General features: G+C 35.9%; 1 protein-coding gene across 4 annotated transcripts in view; it reads left to right on the forward strand.

Annotated features, from left to right (window-relative positions):
• Nucleotides 1-20,345, forward strand: part of ZNF385D (zinc finger protein 385D) — a 422,321-nt gene that overhangs the window by 310,796 nt on the left and 91,180 nt on the right. For 3 of the 4 annotated variants that reach the window (XM_065831194.2, XM_071804957.1, XM_065831195.2), the window contains one exon: nt 16,288-16,398. The exons of the other annotated variant lie outside the window; for it this stretch is intronic. In XM_065831194.2, coding sequence (XP_065687266.1) covers nt 16,288-16,398 — 111 coding nt within the window. The remainder of the gene's footprint in view (nt 1-16,287; nt 16,399-20,345) is intronic. 4 annotated transcript variants of the gene reach the window in all.

Here is a 20,345-nt window from a genome sequence, read left to right on the forward strand (position 1 = left end):
CTGTATAATGGAAATATTGGACACCTACTTTAGCATTTACTGCATTGCAGTCAAATCCATCCTGACAGATTTTATCTGTTATCTCATTCAATTCCCTCAGAAAAATGAAATTATAGATTTCTCTTTGTGCTCTCGAAACAGCAAATTCACAAGGTCTGTTGTAATTTTTGATACTGGGTTTATAGACTCTTCCTTCTTTTCTCTAAAAACTTATCAACATTTGTAAATCAGTATTTATTTCTAACAAATTTCTCCTGCCCTACTGCTTAAAATTCTGTAGTCCAAACAGGTAATTCTGAATGAGACTGTATTTTCTTTTGGGAGATCATGGTGGAATGACAAAGGGAGGAGATGGTATTCATTATACAGAGTGTTAGAATACTTAGTGCTTATTCCTATAGCAATAGAATGAAATTCTTACCAATATGCAACATATTTTATAGCAGTATAATTCATTTTCTCAGGGGTCAGAGGCTTTTTTCCCTTTGTGGTAAATTTTGCTAAATCTTTGAGAGTTAATTAAAAATCTTATCTGTTAATTATCTACAGTGTGTGCAAAGTAGCTGTTCATGTAAATTCTGAAGTTAGATTTTTTTTTTTATTATTATTACTCTAATCATACGGGCTAAGTTCGAAAAATGTGCAAATATCCTAAATGTTCCTTTACAACCTGAATTGGAAGGCATTACATTGTGATTAGCATCAGTCGTCATGTCTATATTATAAAGATAAAATTCAGTGTGACTAACATAGGGAATAAACATGAAACATAGGGAATGTCATTATTATTTAATGTATCTAACTTATATAAATACCAGCAATATTATTATTACCATTTTTGGAAATAATATACCATGTTGTAGTTATATACCATTTTTGGTCAGAGTCTGGAAAGATTACAATCATTCTAATTCTATGGTGTCTGCTTGGAATAAAACTGTTATTTGAAGGATTAACTCTAAGATGGACTTTCCTAAGTAGAAGTTCAGAATGATTAGCATTTTTTTGTTCTCATGCACTAAGTAAACCTAAATATCGTAATAGTGGTTTAAAACCACTAACTACTTCTGCTTTTAGTGAGGGGAATATGTTCCAGATGCAACAGTCACCATTTGATTTTGATTTATGCCACAACTCGCTTATGTGTGGGTCTGTTCCTAGGTTTTGTTCTGGTTTAGTGTGTTTGGTTTTGGTCGGTTTGGTTTTTGTTTGGTTAGTTTGTTTTTTGTTTATTTTGTGGGGTTTTTTTGTTGTGTGTTTTTTTCTTTTGTGGGTGGGGAGATAATGTTTCGAGAGGTCTGGATTGTTGTTGTTTTGTTTTGTTTTTTCTTGATTTGGTGTTTTGTTTGTTTTGCTGTGTTTTCAAAAAGAAGGGAGGCACCTAGTATATTCAGAAAAGGGAAGCTCTGGTGTCCATTGTAAGATTTACTCTCTACTATTAGCTCCCAGCGTGTGAAGTGATGGTGCATAGTACACAGGCAAGACAATAAGAGGGATTTTTAAAAGGACCCTAAAGAATTATGCAGTGCTTTTTGTGTTGTAAAGTCAAAAACAAAAGAAAGCCAGATTAAGATTGTGGTAAAGGTTTGGCAGAAACACTTTTAAAACTAATGCGAGTACTGAATGCATAAAATCAGTAATCAAGTTGGGAGTCATATGTTGGAAGCAGCAAATGTGCTACATTATCTACAAAGATAACACACAGTGTTCATTTTTCTTAGTAGCTAATTTAACTATCGGGTTTTTATTGCGGCTTCTGCTCAGTCCTTCCATTATTAGCTGAAGCCGACATTTCCCACAAAAGATCATCCTTGGTAGTAATAATTTCCTGCCATATAAAATAAATGACTTAACATAAAAGATTTTACTGATTGCAGTGCCAGTTGGCACTTTCTTGTTCTCTGTTGAAAAGAGCACAACACATTGTCTATTACAGCTGCACGACTACCCTGTGACCGCAGTGTGTTGCAAGTTTTAACATTATTGCTTCTGTATGTATTTTTCCCCCATAAATTATTCTTTGCAGAGGAATGTTAATTAGTAACTGATAGATATAAAGATTGCCAGGGACAGCCCATTAATTCCATTTACCTTAATGGCACTTAGTTCTTAGCTTGCAGTACAGATGTATTCAGACTGGATTATAAATGTAATTTTTTGCATCATTAACTACCCTGATTAATCTTAGACAGCAAAAGCATAATTATAGAAACACAGGACTTGCAATGTGCTAGTTTAAAGTTGTAGCTTTGCTTTTTTATATTTACATCATTGTAAACTATAGGTTTTGAAAACTCAGACTGGGAAACAGTTCTTCTCCTTTAGTAATTAACTCGTGTCTTGTAGTAGTCATTTCTCATTTTTGCTTTTATTAATACTTGGGGTTTTTGAGGCTTTATTTTGTTTGTGGGTTGTTTTGGGTTTTTTTTTTTTTAGTGCCTTTTGTAACATGTTTTGCTTTTGCCTGGTGCAATTACTGGATATTTGCATACTAATTGACCACCATAGCAAAGGGTTCATTCTGCTCAGAGAGTGTTAAGGAAAGCACAAGTAGTCTGTGTGTGGTTTCTTTGGAGACTCCACAGAGGAGAAACGTACTGACAGATGATGTCATTGTGATTTTCACATTACAGTCGTCATGAATGCCCTGGTTAGAAGTCTGGCAAACACTGTGTTGGGCCAAACAAGAGTAGAAGTTCGGATACCAGCTGCAGACAGGAGCGGATTTGATGAGGTGCTGGTCTTCCAGAGAACAGCTGGGAAATGGCATGTTCTACTTGAGTTCATGTTCAATGCTAACAGTTCAGAAACCTGACCTGCCTGGTTTCTTAAAAGCTTTTGCTACTTGGGTTTTTTTGGCTTGTTTTTCTTGGTTTTTGATCAGCAAAAGGTGATGTAATTCTACATCAATTGTATGGCTTTGGTGTAGTATTGTCTTATCAATATGATACTGATGTGACAAATTCACAGCCTGGTAAGTGCATAATACCACTTAAGGCATTAAACTTCAAGTTGCAGTTAATAATGAGAAAGCCAAGAAATGACAGAAAGAGAGAACTTGCACAGGTAATGCCATTTCAATAATCATGAATCTGAAAAGAAAACTTAAAGCCATTACTTGAAAGATGGTGTTTCAGAAATGCCATTTGCAAACCCTTAATGGATGGTTCTCAAGAACATACTGGATTTTTCAGGGTCAGTTGACACTGCTGCATGCTGTGGATATGCTGTGTGGCTCCTCAGAGTGACAACTGAAGAATTTTTTGAAGGTGGAAAAAACAAGAATTTTTTTTTTTATGGTTAATTCAAATTGCTGATTGCACAGATGCTTTTTTTAATAACACAGATTTCTTATATGAGAAAGATACAAGTCCATTTCCATATAAGAAACTACACTGTTGCTTTTAATTCTTTATTTGAGTCTCCTGGCTTCCTCCTCTTTCAAGCTTTAGGAGCAACCATTGCAGAGGCAATCTGCTACACAAAATCAAGGACATTACAACAAGTACAGTTTTCTCGGTAGTGTTTGGAAAGGCAACAGCACTTCTTCTAAGACAACACAGAAAAAAGGAGAAAGGTAGAGATTTGGAGCACTGAAGCTTGCATCTGCTCCTGAAGGAAAAGTATATTTTATTTTTAGTTATCCTATCCATTAGCAGAACTGTGTGTGTCTGAGAGGTGTCAGGGTTAAAGCTTCTCTCCCACTAGGTCTTTCGAAACAAGAACCAAGAGCCACATGAAGTGTGGTGAAGGCTTGACCAAGGGCACTGCTCTGAGTGATCTTGAAGGTGTTGGTAGAGGAAACAATGGGTTCAACTCTGCATTTTGGTACAGACCTCTGTAGTGACCTTCAACTGTGACTTACTCTCAGTTCCTATCTGTATATTTCCTGGCCTTTTAAATGTGTGACAAGGATCCTGGTTATTAATGATTAAGCCTGACTCATGAATGCGTGCAGTTATGTAACTATTAATATCTGAACATAATTGTCAAAGCTGAGATCTAAGGTCAAGCCTCAGTTTGAACTTGTTCCATCAGACTGACAAGATAAGTGGGAATAAGTCCTGGTGAATAGGATTCATCTCTAATATAACTTCAGTATAAAGCTTAAAGAGCTTTATAGTAACAGGAAGAATGACGTTTTTATTGGTGATGTTATTTTTATAATCACAGATAATTAAATGGGTAGAAAATAAAAGCAGTCCTGGGGCTTAGAGCCCTGAAAGCATCTAAGAAGGTAGAAGTAAACTCTCTGGTGTTTGCACTGCACTTTTGGTGTTGTCTTCATTTTTTCAGAACTCTTTCATTAGTTGCTGCCACCTTATCAGATCCTTCTTACCTATTCTGTACAGTAGATATCTCCAGGGCAGAGCTTTTACTATAAAAGCAGAGACAATGCACCCATACAGTATCCGCAGGCATCAATTTATACATAAAGAAATGAGTCCTTCAAAATTACCAGAGCTGGGCTGTTTGCACATTGTGTTGTTTCTTTTCTGAAAAGATATACTAGCAGTGCAGGTGTCTTTAAGTACTTGACTTGTGGGCAACAACTAGACACTTCACAGGCACTAAAATTGCCTGTCTTCACATCCATAGGTACTTGTGTGAGGTACTCCAGACAGAGATGATTTTGAATCAATTACACCTGTGCTGTCTAGTGCTAAGGCATAATGCTGTGAATGAGAACAAGTGGCTTTGCCAAAAGTTCTAGTACAGCTCAGTTTTCATATGTTAATTACCTGTCTGTAAGTGGTCTTTGTAAAGCACTGTGAAATACTCAGACGAGACTTCCTATTGTGTTTAAGTTCATAATATATATTAAATCCTTTCCAACCTGATTAGTTCAAAATAAACTCAATGGCACCCTAGCTGCACTGAATGTTAAAGAGATGCTGCTCTTCTGAATGGAGGTCGTCTGAGGAGATGGAAGAACTCTGGAGACCACTTGCCTATAGTACCTCAGTGCTTAGCTCCTTCATCCCTTCCTTTTTGCCCAAATGTTATTTCCCATCCACACGTGTTAGTTCATTTGGGGTTCCACCCTAGAGGGACACAGAGCATCCCTTCTTACACACCAGACTGTAGCCTGCACTGCAGTCCTCATCTGGTCAATGAACCTCTGTCTACCTTGTGTGTGTCAGGATCCATACATGACCAGTATAGTTGGAGCTAATTTGAGATGAGAGCATACAGTTTGAGTTTACATGAAATTGTGGAGAGACCAAAATCAACATGAAGTAACTTTAAACAATCAGAGAATTCAAGAAAACAAGTGAGCTAGCTCCAAACCAAATCACTAGTATAGAAATAAACCATGTCATAATCTGCCGTGACAGTGAAGACATGAATGAATTCCTCCTTCTCGTGTTGTCCTTTCACAACAGGGGAAAAAAAAAAAAAACAGTAACTGAATAAATCTCAGAAACTGAAGGCCCCTACTACCTCCACATTTTTGACCTTGTAGATACATAAATATTTATTGATGGTAGTACACTCCTCCAAAGAGTGGAGATCGCTGTTTTAAACCTGTTATGAGATTTCTTGAACTTTTGGACTAGTATTTCTGTATGCACACAGGTAACAACAGGTTTTCTTTCCTTTCTTTGTTTCATCTAATTCCCATTTGATCTACAAAAAGCTCAGAAGTCGCAGTCAGAACGGCACTTCCCTACATTTTAATTTTGGCATATCATTCAGATAAAACTTCAAAGATGAAATTACATGGAAACGTACACTGTTAACTTTTCATCTTTTTTCCAAATGATATAAAAACACACTGAGAATTATTTAATGCATCACATTTCAGAGATGGGTAGTAAGGGATTAAAGCTCTCAAGTGTTGAATGAGCCATAACTATATTTTCCACAGCTGTTCAGTGCACTCAGGATTGCATTAATGATTCAGTCACTAAGACATACAAGGGACTTGGAATGAACCTCAGTGGCAATCTGTGGAGAATTACTCAAAAAAGCACAGTCACAATGTGAGTACCCATTGCAGGTACAAGTGTCTTCTTTTCATCAAAAAGGAATATAATTTTGGTTTTGTACCATGAAGAGAATGTGAGATGTTTTAACTGGTGGGGAGTTGGATTAGTAATGTAATAATCTCCATTTGTTCTTAAATATATCTTTTCTGTCTTTTCCTACTTTATGCATCCTAGAGAGTTTGAAGCAAGGATCAGGTTGATCTTAATTTTGCTGCTGCAAATAACTTATTAAAATGCAAACTGCCTTCTGACCACCTATTTCTCTCATCTTCCTAGGATCTTACTCAGCTTAGTACCAAATTCTAATTTTGTTTATGCATACATAGTTACTAGGCACAGCAAGGGTTATTTTCATTATTATGTAAACTCTCAAACTGTATTGAGAATTTACTACATTTTTTTTCCATTTTCATATTTCTCTCTCTCTTAGTGGAAGTGAGTTTCCTGAACATGCAGTCACATCTTGGTTCAAAAATTCTGGCAGGTTTAGAGCTGATAATGTTATGGAGGAAGTAAGCAGATTAATGACTTCTCCTATGGACCATAATCTATGAACCAAGTAAAGTTAAAATATTTTTCATGTGCAAGGAGATACAATGCTCTTAGTGATCTGTATGAGAGTTAGGAATATAGCTGTACTCACTATTTACCCTCATACTTAACCATCACCTGTTATAAGGGTGTATTCAGTTGCATGTGCAAACTACATCACTTTGTTCCTGTATCTGAAGAGTCTGGAGAACTTTGTCTTTCTTTGTTGACTGCTGGTGATGAGTTTAAATAGAATTGTCTTGTATTTCAAGATATGAGGCAATTTGATGACAATTGGTCACGTAGTTTTGTATTTTTGAATTTAATTAAGCATAATAGAACATTTCTTCTGAATTTAAATGTTTTATGTGGGGTTTTTTTCAGTGCTGGCCTAAAACAAAAACCAAAAACCAACCAAACAAAAAATAGAAAAAAAAGTCGAATAATCATACCAGCAAATGTGTGCACTTACACCTGAAGTGAAATGCTTCCGCCAGATTTTGAGGACAGACATATCCACTTAAGAACTGGGAGAGAAATTCAATAATATTCTAATTACTCTGCTGTAAAAGGTTGTCAGAGAACTAGGGGCTAAACAAGCAGACCAGCTTTGGTAAATGTTTAATCTGAAGTGTCAAAGTGTTTTAGTCTAAAACAGTTATAAAATGAGAATCTGAAAAAATTCTGTCTCTCCAAGATTCAATTAGTGTATTTTAGCCTTTGCTGTATGAAAATATTTGCTCACTCTCACACCGCCACCCTCCAAGACTCCACCCCACCACCCTCCCTGCCCCCCCTAAAACTGAGGATAAAAATATTCTGTCCCCATAACATTTTTTTTTCCTTTAATGGTGTGAGGTATGGATTAAATGATGTCTGATGATCCCTTTCAGTCTCTTATTCTGTGGTTCTACAAGTATGGCTTAAGAATTTTAACTTCTCCCAGTGTTATATCTTAACTCACTATGACAGATTTTGACATTTATTGTAATGTTTTAAAAGTACGGATTTGATAGAGTATTTTAATGATGTCTGAAGCATCTCTTGGACTTTTTAAGGTAGGAATGCATATAAATATCCTAAATAAAAACAATTTTTAAAATAGGCTAAAAAAGCATAGCAGCATGATCAGGAAGATTGCATTGTAGAATTATTTTCCCAGTCCTTAAACCCGTATATACACAGTCACTTCTCTAAAAAACATGTAGTAGTTTGTAGAGACCATTTTGGAGTCACGTACTTGTGAGCAATTCACTTGTAGGAGTGAATTAAGTGCCTCTCTGCCAGTACTCCGTCTGGCACACATCCTGCTCTTATTGTTGTTGTCATTAGAAAGACCCATTATTATTAAATACCAATTATAACATTTGGTCCAGTTTTCTGAAGTTCATTCACATATGAATGATGCTATTGGGAATTTGTTGTGTAACCCTCATTATGCCTGCCAACCTTTTGTTTCGAGTTCTTTTCTCAAGCACAGAACATGAAAATACCCTTAGCTTTTTTTAATGTGTTCTTTTTTCTCGTGAGCTTTTTTAATGTGTTCTTTTTCTCATGAGCTTATTTTTGCTTTGTTCTTGGTTGAAGCTGACAAAACAAATGGCATTTGTGAACCCTAGATTTTTATCTTTAGTGGTATCTTTAGAGAGAGCATAACTTTATCTCTTTTTAAGTAATTGTTTGGGGTTTAGTAATATTTTTACTGTCTGCCACTGCTCATTTAAGTGAGCAGCTGAAAAGAGACACCACCCCATCTTTCCACACCACTTTGGTAATGCCTACTGAAGTGGAGCGAGTAATTCTCCCACTTTCAAAGTAGTCTGTTTCATGTGATTCTGTTATTATGCTGCAATTGTTGTATTGAGCATTGTCCACTGGATAGTTGAGCAACATAACAAACATGCCACATTTGGTTGCCTTTCATCCTCTCTCCTTTGCGAGAATCTTTTAGGTCTGGTAGAATTTTGTATGTCGTTTGGATCAGCACTGGGGAATAATCATGTATTCTTGTTCTGTTTGTTGAAGAAACTGGAAAACATGTTTTGAATGAGATGGGACTGAAGAAAAAGAAAAGCCCATTCCATTCCAGACAACCAGTTGAATACCACCCTGGAGAGTTTTTTCTGAGAGAAGCAAGCCAAGTCACTTAAACCAAACTTTTCTCAGACAACTTCATGGACTGTGAGTCCAACTTGCAGTGGTAAGGCCACGTTTAGCCTGTGTAGCGCCTTCACAGATGTATCTGTGGCAACTGGACTGCTAGTGTTAACAATGGGATATATTTCTTTACTGTGTGGTAAACATGTGAAAGGCAATATAATAGTAAGTATCATTAGGTTTTTAAACTGGGTAACTGGAACTAATGTACGCTTTGATTCTCAATTTCTGAGAAAATACCATATTTATCTAACAAAGAAGTTTTGAAAATAAGTTACTTAGAGATGTGCAATACTCACATTTCATGTCAGTGAAGACTGTAGGAGAGCCAGTGAATAGGCTGATAATTTCCATTGGGACCCAGGTTTCAGCTTTACACAGTAAATGAGGTCTAGGGCTATTCACTGAACCCTTTGGACAAAACACAACATCGAACAGTTGCTCGTTAAGTGAACATTGTCAACCTTCTGAACAGAACAAAGCCAGAATCTAAGGGAAAATATGTGAACATATTTTAAAAATGTAAATTCATAAAGGTGTTAAATTAAGGCTTATAGACATTTCATATTTTAAGGGCTTGGCCTGCAACCGTAATGTTCTTCTAGCACTGTATGTTTCTGTATTTAGCATACGTACACATGCATACACAGATTTGTTCCAGTTTGACAGTCCTTCCCATGTTGTTTAGCGTGTTTGATTAGCATAATCACTGTGTGATTATTTCTCACTAGAGTTAGCATATGCAAATTCTTGTCTTTTGACTGACAACCATTATTAGACAATCAGAGTATAAGGATTTGCATAATCTCTATGTGGTTACAGTATTTCTTTGGAATACCACTGTGAATGCAAATTCTTTAGCTCGGACTGGTTTCTGTATATTCAAGCAGTTTTCCAGAAATACTGCTGCTGCCTCAGCATCTCATTGGCAAGTGGAAAAATTGACAAGCAAAAACTAACGAAGAAAGAAAGAGAGGAAGACTAGAGTCACATCAGAAAGGTGATTAGACAAATGCTACAGTCAAACAGCTCCATTAAAAAAAAAATCCTCATACTCTTACAAGATTTCAACAGAAGAATGGAAAGTTTACTTTGGGAATTCATTCTGAAGTACTATTCAAGTTACATAAACAAGTTACATTGTTTGGGAAGTCACTACAGTTTTCTTTTTGATAGATGCCATGTGTTTAAAGAAAATTAATTATTCTGTAAATATTGCGCATTATTGTAGTTGTTGCAGGTATTTGTTATGAATTGTTTTATATTTAACTAGGTCGAGTAATATTTCTGGTTTCTGTATATGAAAAGTGTCAGGTTAGTTCTAACCTGTTTCATTGAAAAAAGCAGAAATGGTAGACACTAAAAAAAGTTGTGTAATGCTGAGTTCAATTCACTGCATAATTAGTTACCATAATTACTAGGGCAATACTGAATACATTTGCTGTAAAAGGATAAACCATGCATGGTAGCACATCTAGAACATGTATTTTAACCATTTGACATCACATTGTTCTACTTGCAGATGAAACCAAAATATTGTTGAACATTCATTTGGGGGGTTTCAATTATGCTTACTAAGCTCTTCCTGTCATTCCTTTTGAATTGTTTTCTTTGATTAATTTACAAGATTCTTGTTCACAGATTAATGTGATATTTTAAAAAGAAAAAAAAATGGACTGCTAGTGTTAACAATGGGATCTATATTAAGAATGCGTCAAGTAGATTCTAAGTTATAGGTTGGAGGCTTCTGGGAAGCATCAGATCTACTACATGTGCTGCACAGTTTGTTTTGGGTTGTTGTTTTTTTGTTTGTTTGTTTGGTTGTTTGTTTTTGTTTGTTTTTGTTTGTTTTTGTTTGTTTTTGTTTTTTGTTTTGTTTGGTTTGGTTTGTTTTGTTTTGTTTTTAACATGCACAGTTAGTAAATACTTTGAAGAGGGTTTAAGATGAAGGTGCACACACAGAAATGAACTGCAACGTGTGACACCTAGTAGGTCACCTGGAAGTTTTAGACCTGTTGCACATGCTTTGTCCAGCTTGAATGTGCAGCTGCTGTAGATGCCAAGTATCTCCTGGAGAAGGAGCCTACAACTCAGCTGAACAGTGCCCATAGTATGGGCACTTTATATGGGCCATATAAGGCTGAATGTCTAGCAATTCTCCAGAACATCAGAGTTCCTGCATCTGCACAACTGACCAGCATGATCACAGGGGAAATTGTTGTTAATTCTTGATGCTACTGAGATGGGAAAGGAACTGCTGAATTCTCAATTGGAAATAGTCAAATTATGCCTTGAGAAAATTTCTGGTTCAGAAAGTTCCCCAGCAATAAATAGCAGTGGCTTTACATGATTGAGAAGCTTTCCTATAGCTTTAGTAAGTGCTCCCCTGTGTTTCTTCTAGTACGTCACAATTAAAATGCTGTAGGCAGTTTTATGTTTGAACTGTTTGATGTTAAATCTGCATCCATCATGCGGGTTTAAAAATGGATTAAGTTCACCAATAAGTATAAGCCATAGAGAATATGATCATATTTTGTTCTTTTTTTGCTTGGTTAAGTCATTGTGTATGTGCTTAGTACAGAATTTACCCTGTTTCCAATGCTCTTATTAGTTTCACCATTTGTTGGAACACAAGAGAATGAATGAAAGGAGCCCCCACTGAGTTAACTTTATTTCTTATCAATTTTACAATTAAGATTTTCACATGTCTCAATTCATATGTGGAAATATTAATACCTTGCCTGCAGGTATAATAACATTACAGTGTTTTTGACTTATTTAATTTTAAGTACAAAAATCATGTTTGTAGGAATGCAGACCTACGGTAAGAAACCATACTCAGAATATCAGTCACTTAATGTTACTTTCATTGTAGCATTGCATTGTGTTAGCGTCTGGATTTTAAGAACTTCTGAGAGGTATTGATAGCTGTGTTACTGAATTCACTCACCAATTCAAGTAATGGAGGTCAGTCTTTTGGTGGGTAATTTTTTGTAAATTACCACTCAAATGATCTACAGCAATTTTTTCCTGAGAGTTTCAATGACCTGATGTGTTTTTCTGCTCATTTAGTATAGGACCATAGTGATTTGAGTCAATCTTTTGCAGATAATTTCTTTGGCTTTGAGGTAAAAATACTTTCTTACTTATGTCATTGTTTTAGTCCTATGATATGTTCTGAACAGGCTCTGGGAATCCACAGTATCTTCATCCTTTGACCTGGATGCTTTTGTTTATAGATGTTAGTGCAATTCCATTAGTTTACCGCCAACCTCAAGAATTTGAAATACTCATGTCATGCCCTTTGGCTTTAATACACAATTAAAAAAAAAAAAAGAAATAAAAATAAGTCCCTTCGGTTTATATCATTTTGTGATTTGAGCCTTTATGGATCAACCTTCCATGCTTTCTTTTTCTATCAGTTTGTTGTTGGTGTTTTTAAATAGGCATACTCTTATGCCTCTGGGATGAGAAGTCACATAAAAAGGACCAATTTTTTTTTTTTTTTTTAATTCAGGAAGAGCTATGTGTTTGAATGTCTTAGCATTAAAAAAACAAACACTCTTCACAAAAACAAACAAAAAACTTCATAATTACTTGTGGAAATTATGTAAAATTTACATTTCCAAAGGATCAAATTTCTCTGTAGGCAAAATTTACCAGTCAGAGTTCTGCCTTCTGCAGATATTTAATGAAACTTAAGAGATGGAGACTGGTCTACAGAAGGCCTTCAAGGACAGCAGCTATGGTGATTCTGGAAACGTTTCCTTGGCAGGTGAGATAGCATGAGATCTCCTGGGTCAAGTTCTTCATGATTTTGTGATAGAGGTTTCATCCAGAAAAGTTCATGCAACACCCACACCTTTCATCTGCAGTCCACAAAATGAAGAGATCTTTCTTGCTCTATGGTAAGCACAATAAAAAAGAAGAATGGAGCTAAGATGATTGGTCTGACAAGGTTCAATTTGAAACAAGCAAGCAACACCAAAGGAAAGTGGTAATATGAAAGCTAAGAAAATGGAGTAAGGGGCCAAATTCTACCATACACTGAGTTTAAGCCTGGATTTTGCTGAAGTATGGTAAGCTCATGAAGATCCTGCAAAGGGAGTACAATATTTGTTCAAAGAAACGAAAGAATTTCATGTTGCCACAAAGTTCAGCTTGAATAAATAAAATTGGCTGTATTATTGCTGTGGATTTTATGTATTAAGAACAAAAATTAACTGAATGAAATATGAAACATTCCATTTTTATCTTCATAACCCAAACTAACAGTTACATTGTGGTTTGCATTGAACCTTGACCTATGTCCTCTCCCTGGACTGACCACAGAAAAAGTGTGGCACAGCCTGTGCTACATAGTAAGAGATAACTGGTGCTGGATAGTAGAAGAGCAAGAGGTAGTAAACAGGTCCTTTTTGTGTTGTAACTTGCAGTGCAAATAAGTTGACGAGAGAAAGTAAACCTCTTGCAAACCTTTCTCTCCTGTACAGCTTTGACAGCTGAAACAATGTGAATTGCAAACCTCTCTGTCTTCCACCATAAATGGGAGTAAATTAAATCATTTGCATCCAAGAAATAAGATAAAAACCCATTGATTGTAATATAGCACTAGTAATGAGTAAAAGCAGATTTTATTTAAGTTTATCATGATAACTTTTATTTTGAAAGCAAATACCATTTACATAAGTTGAAATACAATTAATATGTGTAATTAGTAACATTCAGCAAGCCTAGAAGTGCTTGGAGATTCTGTTAAGTATCTAACCACTTGCTGATTATTTCAGCTACATGATATAATTTCCCTCTTTATACCTCCCTGCAGTCCTTGCTCTCTCTTTTCTGGCAATCAGCTGCCTCTCTTTGTTCCTCTGACTCTCAGCAGGGCTCCTCTCTGTCTTCTAGTGTCTGGGTGCTTATCATGCTGCACCTAGGTAGCCTGTTACCTCTCTCAAATTTCCTACATAAAACTCTTGGAGGCTTATCTGGTGCTTTTGGTTGTTTATTTGAGATTTATGGATTTGTGGTATTTCCCAAATGAAATCTCCAGGAAAAAAAAAAAATAATAATACCAAATACCACTCCAGCATTCTGTCCCAACTCTATTAGAATCAGAGGCTAAGTTTTGAAGTTTAATTCTGCTTTGCACTATCAAAGAGCAGTTGGCAGACAAGGCATTCATATGCTGAAGCAGCTTTTCTTAATCAATTTGGATGCTATCCAGAACACTTCTTCATTTAAGTTGCAAACACAGATCACTGAGTTCACAATAAGGCCATGTAGCTGTTTATCTAGAAGACTACATCCTTAGAAAGAGAAAGGGAAGTGCGCAGTTGGATTTCTCTATCAGCAGATAAAAAAAAAGAAAATCTGTGGAGTGATTTGGAAAGAGGCTCCGTGTTTTCCATGATACCAAAATGAAATTAAATACAAAATAGACCACCTATTCTACCCATTCATTTTTCTCCATTCTGAAAAATTATTTGTCCCATTCTCATTATCCAACCCCCTTGGGAGCTGGAATTTTTACTGCGAAGATGGGTAAATCCAGCTAAAAAAGTTAAGTTGCTCCATGTTATGAACCATGGTTGTACCTTTCATATAACCCTTAGAGAGCTTCTTTGATGGTTTTCCTAACATATGGCACTTGTGAGATAATGTGAAAGAGTTTAGCATGTTATACACTGAAGGCTAAACTAATAGTATCTCACAACTGTGGTTACTGTGAAGGCAAACAGTTACACTGGATAAAAGAATGCACAATTTCTTGTTACTGTGTACTGACTTATTCATATGTCTGAGCTTGAGATTCCCCTAAGTATTTTAGACCTGCAGTGGCTAAAGGAACAGTGCCTACGTTTCTAAAGAAATGTTGTGCTTTGGTGTTGTAAATCACAGGATACAAGTCTATTGGTCCTGCTGGCATAAGAAGTCACCTGTTGGGTAGTGGAGCAATCAAAAAAAAGGGAACTGTTTACTTTCTGTTTACTTTCCTGCGTGGTGGTGTTCCTTCCACACTATACAATAGTATTTTTGGACTGTGTTACTGAGTAAAATGAGTGCCCCTAGCACATGATTTGATCACAGCAGAGAGTCTTGCACAGTATGCTGTGGTGTTTCAGAGCTTGATATTCTGTGACCTTAGCTATCAGTGTTATTTTGGGGTTATGTTACAGTGGCATCCCTAGTTTCTAGGTGGATTTGTGTTCTTTTAAGCTGGTGGTTAGGCAAAGGTATGAGGTATTTCACTTCCATATCAAATGGAAGAGGATGTTCAAACTGATCATTTCTTCCGAACCTGTATGTAAAGCCCTGCCATTTTCTTCGTTCCTTTTTTTTTTTTAACCAATCTGAATTTCTTTTCAACAGAAATTAGTTTCATGACCTATTTTATATCTGACACTGAGCAGCTGCCAGGTGATGCAAAATTTCTGTAGTGAGCTGTTCTGGATTCACTGCAGTAGAGGCCATGACTGTCTACTATTACACCTTCCATGAATAATTGATTACTCTAAGGAAAAACTCTGATTCTTGATTTATCAGATAACCCTTTACTAACAGACTATAAAAAAAGTGAATCATGGGGACATGAGTAGAAAAAAAGAGGTTTTTTTCTTAAGACACATACAAATTATGCTGTGTGGAGACTGGCTATCAACAGAGCTAGACAATTAGTTGCATTTGTGTCAACAAAATCTATGAATTTTTAGCAATACAATTTAAAGATAAAAACTATCAGTGGCATTACAAAGTTGCTATAAAGCTATTACTAGATTTTTGAAATAGCTGTCAAATGCTCCTTGTGTAAAAGAAAAGTAAATAATTTTGACCACTGTATTTGGGGAAGTTGATTTCAGTCCTCCATGTAAAATCTCTTGAGTGGCTGTTGTGAAGCTCTATGCCAGAATGGTACATTTTTTTACAGGACCTTGGCTTGCACGCACTACCAAATCAGTGTTCTGGTAGAGGTTAGTTCATAATAATGCTTTTCATGAAAGCTGAAATTCATCCTTAAAGTAGGGTTTATCCAAAATAGTTTCTTCCAAGTGGCTCTGAAAATAATCTTCGGAGGATTTAGATTTTTGATAGAAGTTGCTTTATAGAAAAAATTAACTTATTAGTTCCTGGGAAATGATTTTTTTTTGTAATATAATACTGAGTGTTATTCTGGAATTATTTGTATGTAATATTCCTTCACATTTCCATTGATCCTTTTCTTAGTAATTTTGTTTGAAATATTCTTATTTCATTTAGTGAACTAGCTTTTCTATGATGTAAAAAACATAAATTGGTGTTTTGATAGGGAAACTTGTTCAGCGTTTACAGCTCATATCTTTCTTCAGCAAAGGGAGATTGGTGCATATAGAATTGAACTAAGGATATGTGTTGCAAGATAGCTAATGACAGTTTTATTTGTTCCTTTCTGTGTTACCTCTTTGTAAAACTGCATGAAGAAAAGAATATTCATTTTGAAAGAAAAATAACAGTTTTCTGTAGTGTGGGATGTGTTGTGGCGTGATGCAGAATCTGTTTTGAGACTATAGAGAACATAGCATACAGTGAAACAGCAAAAGCTTTTCTGTTTCTCTTTCTTCTCTCTTTACAGATGGACCCAATTCAAAAAGCTGTAATAAATCATACATTTGGGGTTCCTCTTCCTCATCGAAGAAAACAAATCATATCATGCAACATTTGCCAGCTGAGATTTAATTCTGATGTAAGTCGATCATTTTGTATCAGAACAGAAATATGTACTTATCTTCTAGGATGTGCCATAATTTGCATAAATTGAACCTAAATGAAACCTTGTGATTTCAGTTTGTGGCTCAGCAGATGAAAAGGCTGTAGGATGCTTCAAATAAACACGATTATTTGGTAGTGCTTATACACCCTGCCAGATATTCCCTGCGGATATATCTCTGCAAGCTCATCAACTTCAGTGGTGCTGCACAGAGTGTAAATAGGAAAATGGATTGACCCATTACTGCTAATAAGGCTGAAATATTTGCTGGATCCTAATTCTTCTAGCAGCCGTGTTTATCTTTGCTTTCCTTTTCAGGCAGTAAATGTTAGAAGTTATTCAGATATAGTCCTTGTGAATCTACCTTCCTTTTTCTATCCAACAATATCTATCTAGCCAGAACTGTATTTTAATGTTCCTGTCAGTACAATATTTTTTTCTGTTTCTCTCTTCTTTCTCTCTTCTTTCTCTCTTCTTTCTCTCTTCTTTCTCTCTTCTACTTTTCTTCTATTTTTCTTCTACTTTTCTTCTACTTTTGTCTTAAAAAAAAACCAAAAACACACCTGTAGGTGATTTTTTTTGTCAATTGACTCCTACCTCACATCCTCTCGCTCGTCTAGCAATGAAGTAGAGCAAGCTGAACTGGAAACTCATCCTTCATTATTGCCCAAGAATGCTGCGCTCCTTGACAAGGAGTACCTGTTCTATCACAGAAAAGCCTCTTGGAATTTAAGTCCTTTATTTCCTTCTTCAGTATCATTGTGTGTGCAGACAAAACCTGACATAGAACAATATATTGTCTTCTGCAGTTCTAGTCTCTCCAGGAAGTTTCTTGACATGGGCATCTCTAGTGGAAACTTATCTTCCTCTATCAAATGTCTTTCAGTTACTGTTTTAGTGATGTAAATATGGAAGTTAGTTCTGTCAGAATAAATATCCTTGAATTTAAAGTGAGGTCTAACCCAAAAACGTTCACAAGGTTCTTTCTTCATGCCAGTCATATGAAGAAGTGAAATAATTCTTTTGCACTGCTGCTTCTTTGTAGGCTGATATTTATGTACAGTTAGTGCCCATTTTTAGTTTATCAATTATTTGTCGGAGCCATGAACTTTTCAAAAACTTAAATTGAACCTTGAGTCCTTCTTTTAAGGACTGGCCACATAGGGGTGAAAATAATACAGCTTTCCTCATTCCCCTCAATTTTTTATTCCTTATAAATAATTTTAAAAATATCTCAGTCACAATTTCCAGACCAGTCAGCGTCATGTGTTTACTTTCACTGATTACTCCAGGTTTTCCAGTTAGTGGACCTGAATGAACACTTTCCTCTGACAACATTGACATCATTCTCAAACGGTGGTGCAAGGAAGGGTAATACATTTGCTGGAGCTTTTGTGTCCCTCACAGTTAAAAATAGGAGAGTCAAATTAGGCTCTTCCATTTAGAATTCAGATGCTAGAATTAGGACTGCGGATACTGAGCCATTCATGGGAAGGGACGATGGAGAGTTCTGGGCCACAGTATATCTCACTGACTGAGCAGCCCAGCTCATCACTCATCATTTTCAGCTTTGCCTCGTGAAAAAACATGTCCCACGGAATCATACATAGTGTATGGCTACAGGAGACATCAAATACCTCAGTGTTACATACCAAAGTGAAACACCTTTGTTTCAAAGAGGGTATACCATTTGTTAGTTTGCAAAAAAAAATCCAGACAAAAGAGAGAATGAACACATCATTAAAATGATTTAGTCATTAGCACATACACAATTCAGACTGATACATGGAGTGGAAAATTTTCCAGCTGACAGGAGCTAGGCATTTTTCAGAATACAATGTTTAAAATAAAAATTATTCTATACAGAAGCAAACAAGATATCAGTAGACACTGATACTTCTTACTCAGAGGACTGCTATGCTCCCATACAGTTCCTTTTCTTTTACTCTTAAAAAGGATTCCAAAGAAGAGAGAGGGAAGCAGCACTGGCCATTTTCAGGGTAATTGACAGTGTCCAAAAAAATGGTTTCAGAAGAAATCTATTCTTTAAGACTGTTCACAGCAAATTCTTGGAAGAAAAGGTGTGAAGCAGATACTTAGTTGTCACTTCATATATTCAAGTGATGGACACTTGAATTCCAGTTTGCCAACACTGTTCAGTAGAAGGTTGTTCTAAGCTCCCCTCTTTCAAAGTAGATCAATATCATTAAATTTATGGAACGGGGAGACCTTCTTGCTGAGTATCTTTCACTTCCCACTTTTAATATTCACCTGATTTTTAAAGCAACCCAAGTGTTACTGATTGATTTGAGACATTATGATCCAAATGCTTCCCAGCGATTAACCTGGGACAATCTCTCTCCCCCTTTTCCATGTCACAGAGAAGAGATTTTTGGGGATCATCTATATGATGGTCTCTTCTCATGCCAGTGTGTATATCTATTACTGCTGAAAATCACAAAGTGCTCTGCTGAGGCTTTTCAGAGTTCCACTGCAGTTTAGAAATGCTTTTCTGCGATGTGAAGGGAATAGGCAGAGCTAAGTTCCTCAGTTGCTTCGGTAATTCTGATTGTCCAGCAGTTTTTGAAGCAAAAATGTGCTAAACTAAAGATTAAATGGTGAGACGTAAAAGGAAAGATAGCTCTAAATAAGAAGAGCTATTAGCTATCATTTTGATAACTCTACTACATGAATGGCAAGCACGCACGTCGTAATTTTTCTCTTATTGTTACGAAAAAGTTTTCATTTACTCAATATTCCTACGTTTCATTTTCATCATATTTTGTTGAACATGATTTAAAACCATAACAACAATAAATAGCTTTTCTGTTCAGAAACCTAGAGCTTTGTGGCTGTTCTACCAATGCGTCTTTATTTTTAGATGCTACAGATAGGATTTATCAGAGAGTAATAAATAGAAATTCCATTTACCTAGCGCACAACAGTATTATGAAAATGTTTACAATAAAACTGTTGTGAGAGATTTTTCATTTTTGCAGAGAATACAGAATTTTCTTCCCTTTGATACAGATTTCTTTCAGAGCAGAAGAGCTTTTTTTCTCATTACATGGTATCAAAATTACATTTCAAAGAAAAATGAGAGAGGGCAGTACAATAGTCTAAAATCGTTTAACTTCTTTCTAAAGGAGTTATCTATAAATCTTCATGACAGCTGTGTGTTCAGTATTTCTTTTTAAAATAAATCTTCTCATACAAGGGAAGGGAGGAATGAGCAAGTAACCAAAGCCTCTCCATGCTGAGAAAATACATTAGAACAGCAGAGGTAGATTCTGTGGAGTCCGTTTCAAGCAGGTTTTTTTTGTTGTTGTTGTTTAATTTATTATTATTATTATTTATTGTTTTTATTTTTTGCATTGAGAGAGATCTATATATAACATTTACATTGTTCATCCAATACAGGGCAAAACATTTAAGTACGTGCTTAGCTGCAAGTGTGTGGGTTGCCATTTAGATTTTGGCAGCTGCTGAGAGCTATTGCAGCAGTTGAGGAGAACTGTTAAATGCATGCTTTGTAGTGAGCATTAAACATCTGCTAAAAGTACGCTGTGAAATGAAGTCCGGCTGACTTCAGTAGGACAACTCATGTGCCTATGTGTACTTGTAGGAGAAAGTTCTCAACTAACATGAGTGATCACTTAAGAAAAAAAAATCCACCTCAACAAAACCTAAACAACACCATAGCTTGGAAAAAAAGAGCTAACTGAATTTATCTCCTTTTCTGATCACCTGTCTTGACTATTTGATCTTCCTTTGCCCACATTTCTAATTTTAGTATTTGATCCAGGTAGTGACATTGTCTGTTAATAAAGTCAAATCTTGCAAAGGAATTCTCTCTTTCTCTTCCCTCTCGTTTAATGCAGATGGCTGAGTGATAATCCAGCTTGCCTTTAGAGAAATGTTGG

Source organism: Patagioenas fasciata, chromosome 2 (genome assembly GCF_037038585.1).
Source record: "Patagioenas fasciata isolate bPatFas1 chromosome 2, bPatFas1.hap1, whole genome shotgun sequence".
NCBI lineage: Eukaryota > Metazoa > Chordata > Aves > Columbiformes > Columbidae > Patagioenas > Patagioenas fasciata.